Source organism: Panthera leo, chromosome C2, assembly GCF_018350215.1.
Source record: "Panthera leo isolate Ple1 chromosome C2, P.leo_Ple1_pat1.1, whole genome shotgun sequence".
Lineage (NCBI taxonomy): Eukaryota > Metazoa > Chordata > Mammalia > Carnivora > Felidae > Panthera > Panthera leo.
The window spans coordinates 121,230,738-121,251,121 of NC_056687.1; the positions used below are offsets into that span (position 1 = coordinate 121,230,738).

At 36.8% G+C, this 20,384-nt stretch overlaps 1 protein-coding gene across 11 annotated transcripts in view; it reads left to right on the forward strand.

Moving 5' to 3' along the window:
* The window catches only part of TFDP2 (transcription factor Dp-2), a 188,709-nt gene that overhangs the window by 100,231 nt on the left and 68,094 nt on the right, over nt 1–20,384 (forward strand). For 2 of the 11 annotated variants that reach the window (XM_042954718.1, XM_042954717.1), the window contains exon 5: nt 9,326–9,410. The exons of 4 other annotated variants lie outside the window; for them this stretch is intronic. In XM_042954718.1, the coding sequence (XP_042810652.1) occupies nt 9,380–9,410 (31 nt within the window). In that variant the 5' untranslated portion in view covers nt 9,326–9,379. Of the gene's footprint in view, nt 1–9,302; nt 9,411–9,756; nt 9,830–9,900; nt 9,982–20,384 lie in introns of those variants that run through there. 5 more of the 11 variants (XM_042954722.1, XM_042954723.1, XM_042954719.1 and 2 more) reach the window with 5 other exon arrangements.

Below are 20,384 nucleotides of genomic sequence, written 5' to 3' on the forward strand. Positions count from 1 at the left end.
TGGGTGGCTCAATCAGTTAAGTGTCCAGCTCTTGATATCAGCTCAGGTCATTATCTCAAGTCTCATGGGATCAAGCCCCGAGTTGGGCTCTGTGCTACCTGGAGCCTGCTTGAGATTCTCTCCCTCTCGCTCTGCTTCTCCCCCACTCACACTCTCTCACTCTCTCTCTAAAATAAAATTTTAAAAAATAAAAATAAAATAGAAAAATAGCTAATGTAGGTTTGGGGCAGGAAATACACAAGATGAAGCTGGAGTGCCTTATCATACCAGAAAGTAAGGAAGTGCTACCAAAAAAAAGTGGATCCTGCAGAGCGACACAGGAGCCAACTTGGAAAAGTTCCCAGGGGCCAAAAACTGGAGCAATTTGAGCAGCAAAATAAATAGGGCGATGTTGGATTTTAACCTGAGGTATGAAATAAAAATACGTGAGGGGCGCCTGGGTGGCTCCATCAGTTAAGTGTCCAACTTCCACTCAGGTCATGATCTCATGGTTCATGAGTTTGAGCCCCACACTGGGCTCTCTGCTGTCAGCACAGAGCCTGCTTCAGATCCTCTGTCTCTGTCTCTGTCTCTGTCTCTCTCTCTCTCTCTCTCTGTTCCTCCCCCGTCCAAAAAATAAATAAACATTAAAAAAATAAAAATACATGAGTACATACTCATATAAATAGTGATTGAATAAATAAGTGAGGGAGAAGAGACAAGTCTCTATACAGAATTCCAAATAATTTACTTAGACACTGATTGAGACACTTCTCCCTCAAGGAGGTAGAGCTTAAACTCTCCAACCCTGCCTTGAATATGGGCTGCACTTAGTGTGGTGTTTCCAAATTGTAGTTTATGGGAACAAAGGGTGGAGGTGGGAGAGTAACTTTATGGTGGAGACACCTAGAAAAATAGCCCTAGCCAGTTGATCCTCAAAGTTCACTTTCTCAGCCATAAGTCATGTTGATAGCAGGTGCCCTTGATGTGATGTGATGACATCTTCTTCCCTATAACTCATAACCCTAGTCTAACAATGAGAAAAAATCAGACAAACCCATATTGAGTGGCATTGTACAAAATACCTGGCTAACTTCTCAAAACTGTCAAGGCCATCAAAACCAAGGCAGATTTGAGAAACTTCACAAACCAGCAGAGGCTTAGTAAACATAACTACATATAAAACAAATAAATACATTAAATATTGGCATTATAAGAAAAAAACAGAGTAGCAGTGTGGAAAATTCACAAAAGAAATGTAAATGGATAATAAAAATATAAACATGTATTCAACTGGACCAGTAATCAAAATGAAAATTTATTTTATTTTATTTTTAATTTTTTTTTTACATTTATTTATTTTTGAGAGACAGAGAGAGACAGCATGAGCAGGGGAGGGGCAGAGAGAGGAAGAGACACAGAATCAGAAGCAGGCTCCAGTCTCCAAGCTGTCAGCACAGAGCCCGATGCGGGGCTCGAACCCATGAACTGTGAGATCATGACCTGAGCCAAAGTCTGAGGCTTTAACCAACTGAGCTACCCAGGCGCCCCAAAATGCAAATTTAAATAAAAAAGCCAATGTTTGCCAGTCAGTTCAGCAAAGATTTTGCTGTTTTGTTGTTGTTAATACCCACCTTGGGGTAGTAGAGGATGGTCTAGGGACTCAGAGTGATACAGCCTCTCTGGAGGATAATTTGCTCAGTGCCTATCAAAAATCTTCAAAATAGGCAAAGTCTGGCTCAGATTTTCTCTTCTGTGGATTTATCCTGATTAAAGAAGATCTGTGGGAAGATTTTGGCAAAGAATATTTACCACAGCATTGCTGATGAGAATGAAAAATTGGAAGCAGTTAGATAATTAGTTGAGCATTGTGACACTGTTGTATGATGGTATTCTATAGATGTTACAAACTAAATAATTTATTATATTAAAAAATTTAAACCAGCATGGATATAGCATGATCACTCCCCCTGCTTTTTTTAGAAAAAAGAAAAATATGTAGCATAGGAAAAGACTTGATATATGTATGTAAAACATTAATTATAATTATTTCTGGGTGTTTTAATTACGTATTTTATGTTTTTCTGCAATGTGCATGTGCAATACTTTGAACATCATGTAAAAAGTTATTTCAAAAAAATCTTTTTTCCTCTGTGAAATTAACAAAAGTTTCTTTAAAATTTTGACCTTGTTGGCAAAAGTGTGGGAAATTGGTATCTTCATATCATATCCACTTCTTTTTTTTTTTAATGTTTATTTATTTTTGAGAGAGAGACAGAGCACAAGCAGGGGAGGGGCAGAGAGAGAGAGAGAGGGAGACACAGAATCCAAAGCAGGCTCCAGGCTCTAAGATGTGAGCACAGAGCCCGACATGGGACTTGAAGTCACGAACTGCAATATCATGACCTGAGCCAAAATTGGATGTTTAATTGACTGAGCCACCCAGGCACCTCTTCTTATCCACTTCTTAGTCTACTTGTATTTATTCTCATCTTCTTATCTATTTCTTATTCTTCATATCTACTTCTGTTAGGAGTGTCAGTCAGTATAAGTCCTCCGAGAAGCAAATTGGTAATACACATCAAACTCCTGAAAACAGTTGATATGCTTTCACCTAGTAAAAACCCTTCTGGGAGTTTGTCATTAGAAAAAAATTAAAGATTTGAGGGGCACCTGGGTGACTCAGCCAGTTGAGCGTCTGACTCTTAATCTTGGCTCAGGTTGTGATCTCACGGTCATGGGATCGAGCCCCATGTCAGGCTCCATGCTGGGTGTGGAGTCTGCTGAAGATTCTCTCCCTCTATTCTTCTGCCTCTCTCCCTTGCTCACACACACAGTCTCTCTGTCTCTCTCTCTCTGTCTCTCTCTCTCAAATAAAAATAAAATAATACAAAAAAATAAAATAAAAAGTAGGAGATTTGAGTGTAGAAGTGTTTACTACATAATTATGTATAATGGCAAAATACAGAGACTGTGTAAATATCCACTTATAGGGAAATAAAATATGACACATCTGCACAGTGGAATATTGTACATTCATGATGTGTTTAGAGAATATTTGTTGAGGTCTGATAATCCTTGTGTTCCTTTTTAGACTTCTCAGAATGGCATCCATAATCCTGATTCATTCCCCATGTTCTTTGCTGTAGCCTCAGACAAGAAAATAAGAAATAGTTTCCTTCTACTATTTTGTGCAAAAGATAAAAATTAGTCAGTTACTTTTCTCCTAGAGCCAATCCCTCATGTGGATTTTATTTGGTTTCCTCAGTTTATTTGGTTTACTTTTAAGATTATAGGTGTTATGTGAGCCTTTTCACGGTTCTGTGCTGCCTGAAATGCTCCTCTCCCTGATTTTACCATGTTGACACCTCCTCATCCTCCAGGTTGCAGCTTAAATATCACCTCCTTCAGAGAGACCTTCCTAGAACACTTTGTCTAAAGAACACACGTGGAATATCACTTCCCAGCTCTCTGATACCACTAGTTTCTTTCCTAGTAATGGATGTAGTTGGCATTTTTATATTTGCTTGCTTGTGTATAGTGTTTCCTCCATTAAACTGTAACTTCCTGAGGCTAAGGATTATATTTTTTCCTTCTCCAGTGTATTTTTAGATCCCCTGCTTAAGGCTGGCGTAACAGTTAGTGAACAGTTAGTAAATATGCATAGATTGAATGAACTGACTTAATTTTACATCTCATCAAGAATTTATCACGTAATTTGGGGCACCTGGGTGGCTCAGTTCATTCAGCGTCTAACACTTAATTTAGGCTCAGGTCATGATCATGTTTGAACCTCGCATCAGCCTCTGCACTGACAGTGTAGAGCCTGCTTAGGATTCCCTCTCTCCCTCTCTCTTTCTTTCTCTCTCTCTCTCTCTCTCTCTCTCTCTGCCCCTCCCCAGCTCACTCTCTCTCTTTCTCTCTCAAAATAAATAAATAAACTAAAAAAAAAAACCAGAATCGTCATGTAATTTGTTATTATAATGTAGATTGTACCAAAATTATTTTTATAACACATTGATCTTAGCTGTCCTGGTCTTGATATTTTAATGTATTTAATGTTGAATATAGAGGTAGGAGGTTGGGTTAGACTCAAGAAGTAAAAGATGCTCTTATAATAGAGGTGGAACTACTAATGGATGCAGAGGAGTGGGTGGACTGAAGAAGTAAAGCAGAGGAGAAAAGACATTTTCACAAGACTGTTGTATGTGTTTTTTAAAAAGTAGACTTTATTTTATCAGCAAAGTTTTAGGTTCATAGTAAAATTAAGGGGAAGGTGCAGATTTCCCATATGCCCTCTGCTCCTGTTCCTACATTTTTTTTTAATTTTTAAAAAATACTTATTTATTTTGAGAGAGTGTGCACACAAGTCGGGGGGGGGGGGCAGAGAGAGAGGGAGAGAGAGAATCCCAAGCAGCCTCCGTGCTGACAGTGTGGAGCCAAAGCCCAACACAGAGCTCAGTCTCACAAACTGTGAAATCATGACTTAAGCCAAAATCAAGAGTCACTTGACCAACTGAGCCACCCAGCGCCCCTTGTTTTTTTTTTTTTTTAATGTTTTTATTAGAGTAAAATAGACATAATATAAAACTTATCCTCTTAGCCATTTTTAAAGATTCCATTCAGTGGTACCGAATGCATTCATAGTGTTGTGCCACCATCATACCATCCGTTTCCATAATTTTTCATCTTGCAAAACTGAACTCTTTACCCATTAAATAGTAACTCTCCATTCTCCCCTCCCTAAGCCCCTGACAGCCACAATTCTGCTTTATGTCTCTATGATTTTGACAACGCTAAGTAGTCATGTAAGTAGAATCCTACAATATGTCTCTATGTGACATAGTGTACTGTCCTTAAGATTCATCTGTGTTGTAGCATGTCTCAGAATTTTCTTCCTTTTTTTTTAATGTTTATTTAATTTTGGGACAAAGAGCACAAGTGGGGAGGGGCAGAGAGAGAGGGGGTCAGAGAATCCCAAAGTGAGCTCCATGCTGATAGCAGAGAGCCCAATGGGCTATAACTCGCGAAGTGCAAGATCATGACCTGAGCTGAAGTAGGATGGATACTTAACAGACTGAGCCACCCAGGCACCCCGAATTTTCTTCCTTTTTAAGGCTGAGTAATATTCTATTGTATGTATTTACTACATTATGCTTATCATTCGTGCATCAGTGGACACATGGGGTTCTTCTGTGTTTTAGCTATTATGAATAATGCTGCTAAGAACATGGAAGTACAAATGTCTCTATTAGGCCCTGCTTTCAATTCTTTTGACTATATACCGGGAGGTGGAGTTGACCCAGTGGAATCATATGGTAATCCTGTTTTTAATTTCTTGAGGTGTCAACATTCTGATTTCCATAGTAGCTGTACATTTTACATTGCATCAACAGTGCTCAAAGAATCCAACTTCCGCACATCCTCATCAACACTTATTTTCTGTTGTTTTGATAGTAGCCATCCTAATGCTTATGAGGTGATACCTCATTATAATTTTAATTTGCATTTCCCTAAAGATTAGAGATACTGAAATCTTTTCATGTGCATATTGGCTATTTGTATATTTTCTTTGGAAAAATGGTTATTTAAGTCCTTTGTCCATTTTTGAATCAGGTTGTTTGGTTTTTTGTTGTGGTTAAGTTTTAGGTAGAAGATAAGGTTTGATACCTTCTAAGATAGAAGATAATGGGCCAAATCAAGGAAAATTTAGATTACTGTCTTAAGTAGTTTGCTGTTATTGTCTAGACCAGAGATGTTTAATAGAACTTTCCATGATGATGGAAATGTTCTGTATCTGCAAGCCGTTAGCCACATGTGGCTGTTGAGGACCCAACGTGTGTATAGTGCAACTGACAAATTGAGTTTTGCATTTTATTTAACTTTAATCAATTTAAATTTAAATAGCCACATGTGGCTTAAGGCTACCACTATTTTTGATAGAGTAATCAGGAGGTCATCAGTTGTATTTCTTATTTCTTTTCATTTTTAAACCAGGAAAATGATGTGTGGTTTAGGAAAAACACTGGAAACAATGTGGGCATTTGAATGGTGAGGAAGAGACAAGAATAGAAAATCACTTTCTATTTTGGATGAATATGCCTTTAATGAGAATGGGGAACATAGGAGGATGAGCTGATTTGGGAAGGTAGACATGGTGTTCATTACTGCAGAAATTGACTTGAGAGTGTGGGACATAGAGACAGAGATGTCCAGTAGGCAGTTATAAATAAGAGTTTAGAGCAGAGCAGAATAGGAAAGCCTAGAGGTAGAAGTATAAATTTTCATTGTCATCTACAGAATGGTGATAAAGCCAGAGAAATAGCTAATACCCTTTAAAGAGGGAATGTAAATCTTAAAGAAACAAGCATCAAGAATAGGTCCTTGAAAAAAATCTGTATTTAAAAGGTGGGAAGAGGAAGAGGACCAAGTGAAGGTGAAGTTACTTTACCGCAAGGTGTTTTTAAGCAACTATCACTTATCTCTGCAAGAGGTAGCAGGAACCCTTTGCATTAGAGGTAGTTCTCATCAGGAAGATTAGACATTTTATTTCAAAAGGTGATTGAGTATAAGAAATTAGCATAGGTGATTTCCATTCCCTCACAGTATGGATCTGATAGGTAGTTATTTTAGCAGGAATAGGCAAATAAAAACTATTATTGTGCTATCATAGTATCATTTCTGCTTATAGAATCAGAAAGGGATCTGTAAAATGTGGTTGATATTTCGTCAAGTTACCAATAAGCATAGCAAACTCTAGTCTGAATAAATTAGCTTATAAACGTGAGGGAAGGAATCCCTACCCCCATTTGGTGTTTTCTAGATATTTAGTAGTTATAAATAATACAATGCTTAAGTGGATTTTCTAAGTAAGATTAAGGAGAAATTGTTTGAGACGACCCACACAAGATGCATTTTCTTATGCTGGTAGGAAGACTCCTTATTCCCCCCCAGTGTGTGATACAGTCATAAGGGAACACAGAAGCTACTAATCGTGCTGCCTGCCTAAAGGCTTGGGAGTAGATCAAAGGGCAGTGTAAGTGAAGTTCTGGGGGCTGGATAAAGAAGGGGCACTGGCAATGAAGGCAAATAGGGAGAAGAAACATGGAGGAATAGGAATAGGCTTAAGGTCACATCTATGAAGTAGATATGGGGGTTCTAGGGAGCAGATCAGTTTGTTGCCTAGCTCAGTGCCTGATATATAATAGGTACTTAATAAGTACTTCTTGAAGGAAAGAATGAGTGATGGTTAGGGAAAAGAAAAATCGCTTCTGCAGGAGCCAATCCTGACGAAATCCTGCTCTGGCTCCACCTTATCTCACCCATGACTTGACCTCTGTCATCGCATGTCTTCCTGACCTTGGGGTGCTGTTAGATTTATTGTTAGAACACATGCTAAGTATGTGAATATTCCAGGTAGTTTATATTTGAACTTTAAATCATCGTCCATCTCTAGAGGTGGGATAGAGGGAGGGAGGAATACTCTATTTGGAAGTATGATGAGCGTATCTGAGTGCTGAGAAGTTTAATTTCCTTTTGTTTTAAGACTATACCAGAATAGGTGTGACGGTATGTAGCCCTTGAATATCCTGGCCTTGAGTGACATGTACAAGACTTCTGGCTGATTTGACAGGGTAGACGTGTACACTTATTTTCTGTGTCTCACTGGTTTACAGTAAGACAATCAAGAATGATGAGAAGGAGAGTTTAAAGTTATTTCCACACACACAAAACTGATGGGATGCTATTGTAATTTCCAAGATTCTTTTTTTATTCAGACTGCTCTAAAATCTGGTAATCCACAAAAAGTTAGTGTATAGAATTTTTTGAATGATTCTTTTACTCAAATACAGTGACCTCACATTTGATAGCAAAAACAGGTTTTATTTTATTATTATTTTTATTTATTTATCTTTTAAACTTTTTGAGAGAGAGAGAGAGAGAGAGAGAGAGAGCGAGCAAGTGGGGGAGAGGCAGAGAGAGAGAGAGGGCGACACAGAATCTGAAGCAGGGTCCCGGCACTGAGCTGTCAGCTCAGAGCCTGACGCAGGGCTCCAACCCACGAACCACGAGATCATGACCTGAGCCGAAGTCTGACGCTTAACCAACTGAGCCACCCAGGTGCCCCGCAAAAACAGATTTTAGACTCTGAAAAGGTACAGGGCCATATAGGTTGTGTTTTCAGTTTTAAGCTATTATGTAATTGCAACCCAAGTTAATTAATACCCTCGTGCATGTAAGTGTAATAATACATGGTGCATAGTCTGCAGAGATGGACTAAGGAAAAGCTCTTTTTGATCTATTTCATTTACTGTATATCTGTTTGAAGGTCTAATAGGCAGTGTTTCAGACACTAAGGATGTAACACTGAAGAAAGCACAGAATCCTTGCCCTTCCTGAAGCTGTTGTCAAGACATACTTTCAGAGGGGACTATTTCAGATTAGATGGGAACTAATCAAAGAAGCAGAGAGCTATCTTAGTCTATCTAGGAGAGTTGTACATTCAGGGAACTGAAATATAAACTAATAAGCTCACTGAAGATAAGGATTTTTGTTTGGCTTTTGTCTGTTGTGTTCACTGCTATATCCTCAGAGCCCCAAGTAGTACTTGGCTCATAATAGGCATTAAGTAATTATATGTCATTGTTCCAAGTGTTTATTGATTTCAATTTGTATAATCATACACATGTACTTTAGTAAATGATTTTTACATCTAGCTAACTGAAAATTTTATCTCAGTTACTTTATTTCTATGTTTGTTACCTACTTTTAGTTTCCCCTTGTGCCCACATGTCAGGATGCAGAAAAAGCTTATTAATATTAATAGTCATACGGTGATCTTATATTGCAAAGGGTAGATTTAGAAAGGAACTTCAGAGGTCATCTTTTGTTTAGCTTCCTGCCTAGGAAAAACCGAGTTAAGATGATTAGGTATATATTTTTAATTAATCATTTTTAAAACTAGGACAACATAATTGGGTTCTCTTGAGAAAATGGACAAAGGTACTTAACCCTAGATATAAAGATACTAACCTGAAAAATTTGGAACTTCTAACTGTGTGGGAAAGTGAAAAAAAATGGAGCACAACTAAGCTGCTCTTTGTTGATATCAGAAATGGGCCTGTCATTCATTTTGGCATTGAAACATAGCCTCCTATCTCAGGGGGCAGGACCAGGACTTTTTTTTTTTTTTTTTTTTTTTCCCTCCCAGAGGAGCTAGACAGTTATTACAGGTTGAAAAGCCCCAGCCAGTTTTTCAAGAGTCTCTCCTCCCCAGCCCCCTCACCCCCTCCCCGCCCCCCCCCCCCCCCCCCCATACTTATGGTGGTTTTGCTCTGCTTTCAAGATGCATTAAGGTCTCCTGCTTTGTGACTGCTTTGGAGCCAGCAAATACCCTGACATGCACAGTTCGAATTATGCAGATTTCGTGAGTAAGTTTAATCTTATTTTTTAGCTAGTTAAAGTTCAAATGATATTTTAAAATATGTTAGCTTGAAGTTAGCCATTTTATCGTTTTACCACTTTTATTTTAAGCATATTTTTAAAACAACCTTTAATTAATGAGAAAGTAAGATTCTGCACATAAAAAGCCCCTTTGTGTCTTTAGACTTACACTTCCAGTTTCTTTTGAATGATCTTTGTTGCATTGGACAGTTCTCATATGTCTTTTGAAAGTCAGTTACCTAAACAGTTTTCTTGAGCATCTTTTTAGTTTTATTGAGTATTTTAAATTGAGCTTTTCTGCGCTCGATTGCTTATGTCTGACACAGTCTCAAGTTTCCACTGAATGGTAACAAAGACTGTAGAGTGTTGTTGGTACTGCAGTGAGAGGCATGCTTCTTTAGACCAGGTAAGAGAGATCATTTTGTTTCTTAGTGCTGGGTGAGTTTTTACCGCGTTTATTTTATATTCTTCCAACAGCAGCAATATTAAGTTGATAAACAGCCAGGAGCACGCTGAATTCAAGACGTCCTTGCTTGTTGCAGACAGGAAAACTACAGGGTATGGGGGTTGGGTTGGGTGGGGGGGGGGGGAGGGGTAGATTAAGCTTAGTTTATCACTCAGTTACTTATATAAATCAATTAAAATGTGAAAATAATTTTGGAGCTCACTTTTCCTCGTTCAAGAACTAAGAAAGCATTTGAGGAAATGAATAATTCTGAAGGTACTTTATAGTTATTACTTGTGACTGCAATTCAAATGATAGTTTTTACTTTCATTTCTTTCCAGTAGTTAATAAAATAAGCTTTGACCTTAACTCTACATTTTTTTATTTATGAAAACTTTTACATTGTCAACAGCAAAATATGCTTCCTCGGGATCTTTGAAATAAACCTGACACTTAAAAAAAAATATTTCAGCTTTTATAGCTGTTTCATTCCTTTCTTTCCTAGTACTTTTTTCTTAAAAGTATTTGTGCTTTGAAAATGTCAGCTGTATTCTAATGAAGCTCAGGCATTGTTTGCTCATAAAGGGGCCGGTGCATTCCACTGCTTTATGGTTTATTATGAGGCACAGTGTGAGAGTGTGGGTGGCACCATTTGGTGTCTGCCTCTTGGGGTAGTGACTGCCATTATGTTAGCGTTAGATTGGCAAAGAAAATATAGCATGCAAGATCCCATATGAAGAAAATCTTAACCCTAAACAATACTGAGTGAGCCCGGAATGTGTGACAACTTGATTGAGTTGATCACTTCAAGTATCCTCTCGAAAGTCTGCGTTTCAGTTACAATTAATATTCTACCAGTCACATCTCTTATTTTTTGATGTATATAACATACTCATTTTTTGAATTTTAATAAGGAAGTGAATGTTTCTGGATAAATGATGACATTTTAAGTAGATACAGTAAAATTTTAAATAATACATTTACTTAAAGAGTTTTAAGGAACTTAGTGTGGGTGGGAAGGGGGAGTGGAAGAGGAGGTCAGGCAGAGAGCCTTTCTTTCAGTTAGGAAAGCCCTTATGAAGAAAAAAGCAACAGATGTTTCTTCTGTTACAATTGAGGTTGTTTTATTCAAAATTCACAGTAGCTGGAATGGGGAGGGGAGATCATAAATCTGACTTAATCAGGGGATAAATAGAACTTAGTCATTTAAAATTTACTCTTTTATACTTAGAATTTGAGAATCAGTAGAGTAACATATTCTGAGTAGCATACCTTTTGGAGAGGCTTTTTTTAATCTTAAAAAAATTAATGTGTAATTAATGGAAATATGAGAAAGTTAACTTTAGTGCACTTAAGTTTTGGAAAAAATTCATCATTAAATGCTAAAGAATATTTGGAAAAAAACTTAGTATTATAAAATATATAAGGAATACTTAGGTTGCAAAAGTTTGTAATTGCACAATAGGTACTGAGGCTCAAAATGAAATTTCATTATGAAACATTATTTACATACAGTGAGAGAGACTTTTATCTTCAGTGAGAAGCATGAGACTTATTCCAAAAAAGATCTTTGAATAAGAAATGCGGGAGAAACATTTTAAGTTTAATTAAAATCAGCCTCTAAAAAGAAAGATAATAAGCTTAGATTGGTTGTTAATGGACAGAGAAGAATGTTTATTTGCTTAAAAAAAAAAAAAAGCAGCAAAGGAAGAGCTTGGAAGCAATATGCATGTAATGAAAGCAGTCAAAATAAAAAAAAAAAGTTTTTGAATTTGTGGAATTCATAATGAGTAAAAACCTTTCCCTTTGCAAGTAACAAAGAGAAGTTCCGTGCTATTGTGTAGTGTGCATTTATACACATTACAACTTGATGCATTTCTTAAAGTTAGCTCTTGTAAAACCAGGACTGAGCACCAGATCTTTCACAAATTAGGCACTTAGTAAAACTTTGCCATGCCCTACACTGTAAAATTACAGTGTAAGAATAGATAATAGCCAAAAAATTCTGTGAACCACAGTTCAGAATTTGTGTAAGGAGCAAATATTGAGTGGTGTTCTGAATGTTTAATTGGTATAAAGAGAAGACAGGAAAAGATATCAACATTCAAGGAGATTATTAAAAATTTCCCTTGCTCTTAGCTGGGATCTGTTGGTGTCCCTGAAGGTTTTCTTTGTTTCAAATGATGACAGAATGTAGAGATTTTGAAGCTTTTCACATCATTGTTTTAATTAAGATTATACTTATATCAATTCTCAAATTGATCTTCATATATTTTGCTTTTGTAAGGAATAGCAGTAGGTAGCAGTTGAGGCGTGTTTTTCTCTGTAGGGTAAGTAAAATAACTTAAGGAGTTTAAAATGGATTTACAAACTATACAGGTATGACTAAAGTAAGAACTTTTACAATTGTGACCAAAGTAATAGGTAAGTTTGATGAAATAGCCCTAAAAAAATATTGACGGCCCCACATGTGATACAGTTATCAAAATTTGTAGATTGTAGTTATCAAAAATGTGCATCACTTGTGCTTATAAGTGTAGGCATGGCAGTAGATTACTTAGCAGCATTAGCAACAACAACACAAATCTCTGAGACTGTTAACCCTTCAAATTAAGAGCAATACACTGAAAGCAGACTTCTAGAATGAGTTATCTGTGGTTCTTGCCTTGTATATTTGAACTCTTTAGGACAAACCTGAGGCCTGGGGGATTCTGAGCCTTACCTATTGCATTGTTTTCCAAGTTGGAATACCCAGAGAGTGACTGGTGTAGACATTCTTTCTGCCTTACATATATGTGTGCAATTAGAAACAACAGCAACCTGGAAATCTCCTTTTTTCTGAGGTGGAGGGCAGAGGGAAGATTTGCCTGATCCCTGCATTTTTCGAAAAAGAAAATCTTTTACATCGTTGTTTAGGAGCAGATAAAATAGTATGGATATTGTGCTTCAAGTATATTACGAGTTAACTCTTGTGGATGGATCCAGGAACTTATCCTGTAATGGTAGCATTGCTTCTTTCTACCAAGTTTCAAGCAAGTAGTTTGCAAATAAACTTTTGGATCTTGACTCTGAAGCTAAAGACCATCAGTAGGGGCCTTTGTTTTGGACATTTTGCTCACTTATGGTGCAAAGTTTGTCACTCTTTTGGCAGTTTGTCTGGCAGAAAAATGAAGAGACTGCTAACCGAGCGCTTACTGTGTGTCAAGTAGACCCAGGGAACTTATTTATAAAAATTTGCAAAATCTTTTTTTTTTAATGTTTTAATGAATAAGATTTTGATTAAAGGATTATTGTTGATATTGATGTCTGACTTTAAGATGTTTTTGCTCTTCAAAATACGATTTAGATGTAGCTTCGATAATAGCTCTCAAATGGAACGTATCGGTAAAGTAATATTGATCATTGCAATTTTCAGTATTGTATTATGGAATACATTGATGCCCTTTTTAATTTGCTAGGGAACAGAACTGCTTTGAAAAACTCTAATTCGTGGGTGGTCTTTGGTCTTTTTGAGTTTAAGTGTCCTAAAGTTTTAAATTTAAGAATGCAACTTTTAAGTTGTAGGTCCATCTGTAGTCATTGCCATCTTTTATAAAATCAGGATAATATCTCTCTTGACTGTGAATTTTAAATGATTTCATTTGTTAACATGGTCTGGGGCAGGTTACCATCTTAAAGGGGTTGTGAGCTTCTTCATGAGGATGATTAAGAGTGCTTGTATATTCTAATCCTTGTAAATTCTGATCCTTGTGGTTGCACACAGCTGCCTTGATCTACTCTAGCCATTCAGTGGCTGTTGGTGTAAGATAAAATGTGCTCTCTTCCTCTCACTCTTTTACTAGGCATGCACGCAGTGCCCGTGTGCCATCTGGTGGGTGTATTGGCTGTGGTGATGGTGCTGGAAGTAGTGGTTAAATGTATGCTAAACATTGAAAAGTTGTAACATTTAAGAAGGAGAGACTAAAGAAAGGGTCATTCACCTTTCTTTTTTTTTAAGTTTAAACAGAGATAAGTGTAATAGAGAGTCTATTTATACTCTATTACTTCCTTAATTCGAACAAAGAGAAAAAGGAACCTTGAAGCAGTCTTTCCCATATTTGTTAGAAATATGCATTCCCACCCAGTTTCTGATTCTTTAGATGTTGAGTGGAGCCCAGGAATGTGCATTTTGAATAAGAAGCACACTAGCCCCCTCCACCCCCTTTGCATCTTATGACCAGGCACATTTGGGAAGAATTGCTATGAAAGATTGGAAGAGCCAAGCTGTCTGAGGCCATATGGTAAACTTATTCAAGTATTAATCAGAAGATATATTGTCCAAAAAATGGAAAATTCTAATTAAGCATGTAAAAAGAAATGAGAAAATTAAGACTTAAAGGTTTCCTTTAGTGAGCAAGATCATAGAAAAAGGACAAAATGACATGTTTTAACTAAAGATAAAGAAGCCAGTGAAAAAAGCAATAGGATCAAATCTATAGATGAGACCAATATTTTCTTTTTTTAATTTTTTTTTTAACGTTTATTTATTTTTGAGACAGAGAGAGACAGAGCATGAATGGGAGAGGGTCACAGAGAGAGGGAGACACAGAATCTGAAACAGGCTCCAGGCTCTGAGCTGTCAGCACAGAGCCCGACGCAGGGCTCGAACCCACGGACCGTGAGATCATGACCTGAGCCGAAGTCGGACGCTTAACCGACCGAGCCACCCAGGCGCCCTGAGACCAATATTTTCAAATAGACATTTAAAATATATTGAAAAGGGAGCACCTGGGTGGCTCAGTCAGTTAAGTGTCCAACTCTTGATTTTGGCTCAGGTCATGATCTCATGGTTCATGAGTACAAGCTCCGCGTCAGGCTCTATTAACTGTGGAGCCTGCTTGGGGTCCTGTCTCTCTGCCTCTCCCTCCACATAAATAAATAAACTTAAAATATATATATTTTAAGGAAAGGAAAAGAAAAAAATATATATTTTAAGGAAATATATATTTAAGGAAAGGAAAGGAAAATATGTATATTTTAGGAAAGGAAAAGGTCCTACAAAGAAAACCTAGTGAGAATGGATTAAATGAGTTCGAAGATGTTTTAGGTTTGAGGAACTAAATGAAAACAACTATAATATTCCAGATATCAGAGCTTGAATTAAGTTCATTCAAGAAATGAAGAGGCATTGTTTAAATCCTGGCATATGGGAAGGTGAAGGAAGAAATTCTTTTCTCCTTTGAAAGTGAAGAATCCAGGGCATTTATGGTTTTAGATACCAGAGAAACAGCAAATCATTTTCAAAGGTGTCCTCCATGTAAAAATGCTTATCAAAGCCAAGAGAACAGATTTGATCCTTTAGGCAAAGTATGTAGGAAAGACTGACAGAAAGATTTATTGACCCATTTAGGAGCATGCCCTTAGGGCCAAGAGCCTGTTTCTTGTTAGGGCCATTTCAAGGGTTCTTTCTTTGGATCCAGGAAAGATTTTGGTTAGATGGTCCATTTGGGGGAATCCTACAAGTTCTGTGTTCTAACAGCTGCAAAAACATTGAGGCTTTTCTTCCCTGCCTATGGTCTGTAGGAATGTGCATTTCAGATCTTCTGTCCTTATCTCTGCACTATAGAATGCTTGAATTCCATTTTAGAACCAAGTACAGAGGGGGAGATTCTAGAGGCCACTTTAACTATTAAACTTTGGAGATACTAGGAAATTTATCTTCTGTTTCTCATACCTCCCATTTGCAGCAATGTTGTGGTTATGGTTGTGTAGATATGCTCTATTTTACTTATCTTACAGTTTTGGTGTTTCCAGTTGGATATGCTGTCTTTTCAAATAACTATGAGTTATTAATGTGTTTTATTTATGAAGATAGTGTGTAGAACTATTGAGCCTGAGTTACTTGTCAAATAAAAGTGATAGATATCCTCTAAGCCATCCGTATTGTTTCTCTCTAGTCCACTCTTCAGTGATGTATATGGCTTTCTAGATGGCTGGCTGAAATTAGAGCTACAGTCTTAAGGTGTGGAATCTTTTCTGTTTGCAAAATGAATTGGCCTATTCTAGAATCAACCTGTGACTTGACCTCATTAGTACTGTATTTGAAACCAATTGATAGTTCTTTATAACACTTATTAACAAATAGCTAAAAGGTTAGTGCAGGAAAGAAAGAAATGCTTGACACTTTCCATTTCTGACTCTGCTTACTCTCTGGTGGAAATGTTAATCACGAATGAAATAAAAGCATGTGATACTGTCACATAAATAGGCAGATCTGTGGAGCAGAATAGAAAGCTAATAAATTGACCCAAATGAGTAAACAATCAAAGTAACGTTTCATATCAGCATAAGGGAGGGAAAGTAGATTATTAAAAGTAACCATCTGAGGGGGGGGGGGGGAATGGATCTTTTACTTCTCACATTGAATAAATTCCAGATGAGGCAAGGATGTAAAATTTTAAATGAAGGCATTAAAGTATAAGAAAACATGGGGTGTGTTTAATACAATCTTAATGATAGCTAATTTCAAAGAACAGCATAGCCAACTGGAAATACCAAGCCTGTAAGATAAGTAGAATGTAGTATGTCTATGTATAATGTGCACCTCCAAGGAGGAGAATAAAGATAAATAAACTTTGCTCTGACCTTCATTATTATATTTAAACATACTTACAGGCCTTTTTACGTATGACACAAAAGTCACAAAAGGAAAGAATTACTATAAAATTGACCACCTTCTTTAAAAATGTGCTTAGAAAATCATACATAAAAGCAAAAGGCAAATGTCAAATTGGGAAAAATATTTGCATCAGATATAACAAAGTGTACTTTTTCTTTTTTAATATTTAAAGAGGGTCTGCCGATAAAAGAAATCACCAACAGCCAATAGAAAGATGGAAATCTTCAGGAAGGAAAATTTAGATGACTTAAAACATGTCAGCCTTACTCATAATAATAAATTAAAATCAAAATAAAATGTGAGGCTGTTTTCAATTTAAAAGTTGACAAAGTTTAACACACTGAGATGGTAAGGATATGTGGAAATGAACATTTTTATATATTTCTGTATGGAGGGTGTATTGCTGCAGTCATACAACCAGTGTGTGTAAAGACACATATAGTCATTGCATTATTATTTGCAGTAATAAAAGATTTTGTTAATAATGTTTGTAATACTAAAATATTTTCCATTACTAAGGGATTGATCAATAAACTTCTAGAACCATAAAAAGTAATACTGTGTAGCTAGCAAAGTAAATATTGAGGCAAAAGTATATATATGGGTTTGGAAGGACATCTAAGATACAGTTATTAAGTGGGGAAGAAAGCACATGCAAACTGATATATGGGAACAACTATATGGGAAGGAAAAAAGAATGTTGTGCATATATGTTTGTATATGCTTAGAATCCTTCTGGAAGGTTATATACAACTTGGCACCAGTAGCTATCACTGGGAAAGGGAATGGTTAGGTGGTGGTTGGGGATGGGACGAGACTTACGCGTCTCCTGAATCTGTATCCTACGCTTCCATCCAAACATTCATGTATTCATTCATTCATGTAGCAATATCTGTTGAACTCTACTATGTTGTCAGGCACCATGTGCTAGGTGCTGGAGATAGAGCAGTGGATGAGATAATGAAGCCCCTGTCCTTATGGAACTTAAATTCTGGGAGTGGGCAGGCAGATAATAACCACCACAGCAAGTAAATATTAATAAGCAATATATCATATAGAGATAAGTACTCCAGTGAAAAACCATAGTAAATTAGGAAGTACTTGTATAGAGTGGTCAGGCATCTCTGAAATGATGACCAACCAGAGACTAGAATAAAGCTAGGGAATAAGGCAAGTAATTATCTGAGGGAAGAAAGCAAAAGGATTGCATAATCTATAATTAGCCTCTTACTAATGAATATGAAATTGCCTAAGTCACTTTTTTCCCATCATTTTTATTAGTAAGGTATAATTTGCATGGAACAAATCCTAGTCCTTTTAGCCTGGAGTTGTACAACTTGGATGAACACCTACACCACCACAAGCTAGGTCATTTTCTAACTATTTAGAGCTGAAGTTGGACCCTGTGTATGTGTATGGGATATACCACTACTTCTGATTTGAGGTATTTATAAACCCATAAAATAGCCATATTCTTTTTTATGGTAACTTTCTAATTTGGTTCTTCTAGAAAGGATGTGATATAGGCTTAGGTGAAGGTTTTTCCAAAAATCAATTCAAGCCAAAAAAAATTTTTTCCCCAGAGAGTCAGTACTGTGAAAAAATAACTTATACTGGCATCATGTAGACAAACCACAGTTATTTCACTGAATTTTTCATTCTAATTGAATATTGAAGGTGACTAACTGTAACTGGAACCCTGTAAAGAATTATGAGTGAAAGAAATCTTTGGTGTCTAGACAATTCTAATGGAAAACAGAAAGACTGTAATTACTTAGAAAATTGAAATAAAATTTTGAGCCAAAATTGTGTGCCTGTGCCAAGATTTGGCATAAGTTTTCAGCTGTTTTTCCAAGCCACTTCCCTAGGTGATTGATCTTATTTAGTTAATTCAGGGAATTGCCAGAACCAAAATCCAGGAAGGCCTTTAAATTTTTGTTTTTAATAAATACACCAACTGCCAGAAATTGGCTTCTGGACAGTGTCAGGCCCCTGTTGCCAAGGAGCTGTGAATTAAGGCCAGGTACTTAGGAAAAATTCTTTAGACCTGCTTTGGTTTACTTCTCTTGACCTGACTGAAATTTGGGGATATTGGATGTTTATATCCTATTTAAATACATCCTTTTGAGTCACACAATTTTTTAATCTTCAAGAAAAATTTGTTTAATGTTTATTTATATTTGGAGAGAGAGAGACAGAGACAGAGTGTGAGTGGGGGAGGGGCAGAGAGAGACAGAGACAGAATCTGAAGGAGGTTGCAGCCTCTGAGCTGTCAGCACAGAGCCTGATGCGGGGCTCGAACTCACAGACTGTGAGATCATGACCTGAACCGAAGTCGGACACTTAACCGACTCAGCCACTCAGGCACCCCTTGAGTCAGAATTTTAAACATTTTCGTTCTGCTGCTGAACCTAATTGATTTGATGAAAGTGAACAACGTCTGAATACATGGCTTTTATTTCTGAATATTACAATTACTGAAATCTCAGTGGGGCGCCTTTAACTACTTCCAAAGCAGATTTCATTTTAACTAATTATAAAACACAGATACCTCATTTCTAGATCTTTATGTTGTTTCAACATCTATGACTGATTCTCACGTGCTTTCCCTTCCTCCCTCCCCTCTATCTTTTCCCTCCAGAATGGCAGTGGCTTTTTAAATTATAAAACAAGTACATGCATGTTCATAAAATGTTTTTTCAAGTAATAAAAAAGTGTAAACCAAGTAAAACCTTTCTCCTCACCATAACCTCTCTTACATTTGTTGTTTACCTTGCCATACCTTATATGCTTATATAAACTTATGTGTATATGTAGTTAGGTAAATGGAATCCTACTAATCATAATCTCTTATAATGAGAACGTTTTCCATGGCAAACATATACTTGTAATTTTGTTTTAGGGACTGTATAATATTCCATCATATACATGTACCAAAAGATGTTTATACATTTAAATTGTTTTTAGGTTTTTGCCTGTATCTATAATGCCGCAATCCTAGGACATGTATAATTGTTTTTATCGGCTTAGTTTATTAGGATATATACCCAGCAGAGGAATTGCTGGTCACAGGATGTTCCCATTATTAATTGTGATGTGGATGAAGAGGCCAAGGGTCAGCTTGCCACTTAGGCAATGGAGGGCAGTTGAAAGGACATTTGTTGAAGTGGAAAGAAGCTTTAAAATGTATATAATTGTTTTTAAAGGGCTTATTTAAAATTTTGTACTCTAATTCACAGACTCATTATTCCTCTCTAATTACTGTCCTCCAGAAAGACTCTTTAATACCCCCTCCACCACTAGGGTGTTAGCCCCTTGAGCACAGGGGATGGTGTCATTTGCACTGAATATCCATAATGCTTGGCATAAGTACTTAACATATAGTAGGTGCCAAGTAAATATTTTTTAAATGCACCCATTTTGCCACATTTTTACCAACTCAGGGCATTATCAAACTTACTCATCTTTATCAATCTGGCAGGTGAAAGGTTTCTTTTTTTTTTTTTTTATTTTTTTTTTAATGTTTATTTATTTGTGAGAGAGAGACAGAGTGTAAGTCAGGGAGGAGCAGAGAGAGAGAGAGACACAGAATCCGAAGCAGGCTCCAGGCTCTGAGCTGTCAGCACAGAACCTGACGCGGGGCTCGAATTCAAACCACGAGATCATGACCTGAGCCAAAGTTGGACGCTTACCAACTGAGCCACCCAGTCGCCCTGAAAAGGTTTCTTTTTTTAAAAAGTGTTAAATTTTTCATTAAAATCAAGAATCTTTTCATATCCTAGATAATTTGGGTTTCTTCATGTACTCAGCTTATTTTTGTATTGAGGTACTGTTTTATTGTTGTAGACATGTAAGTGG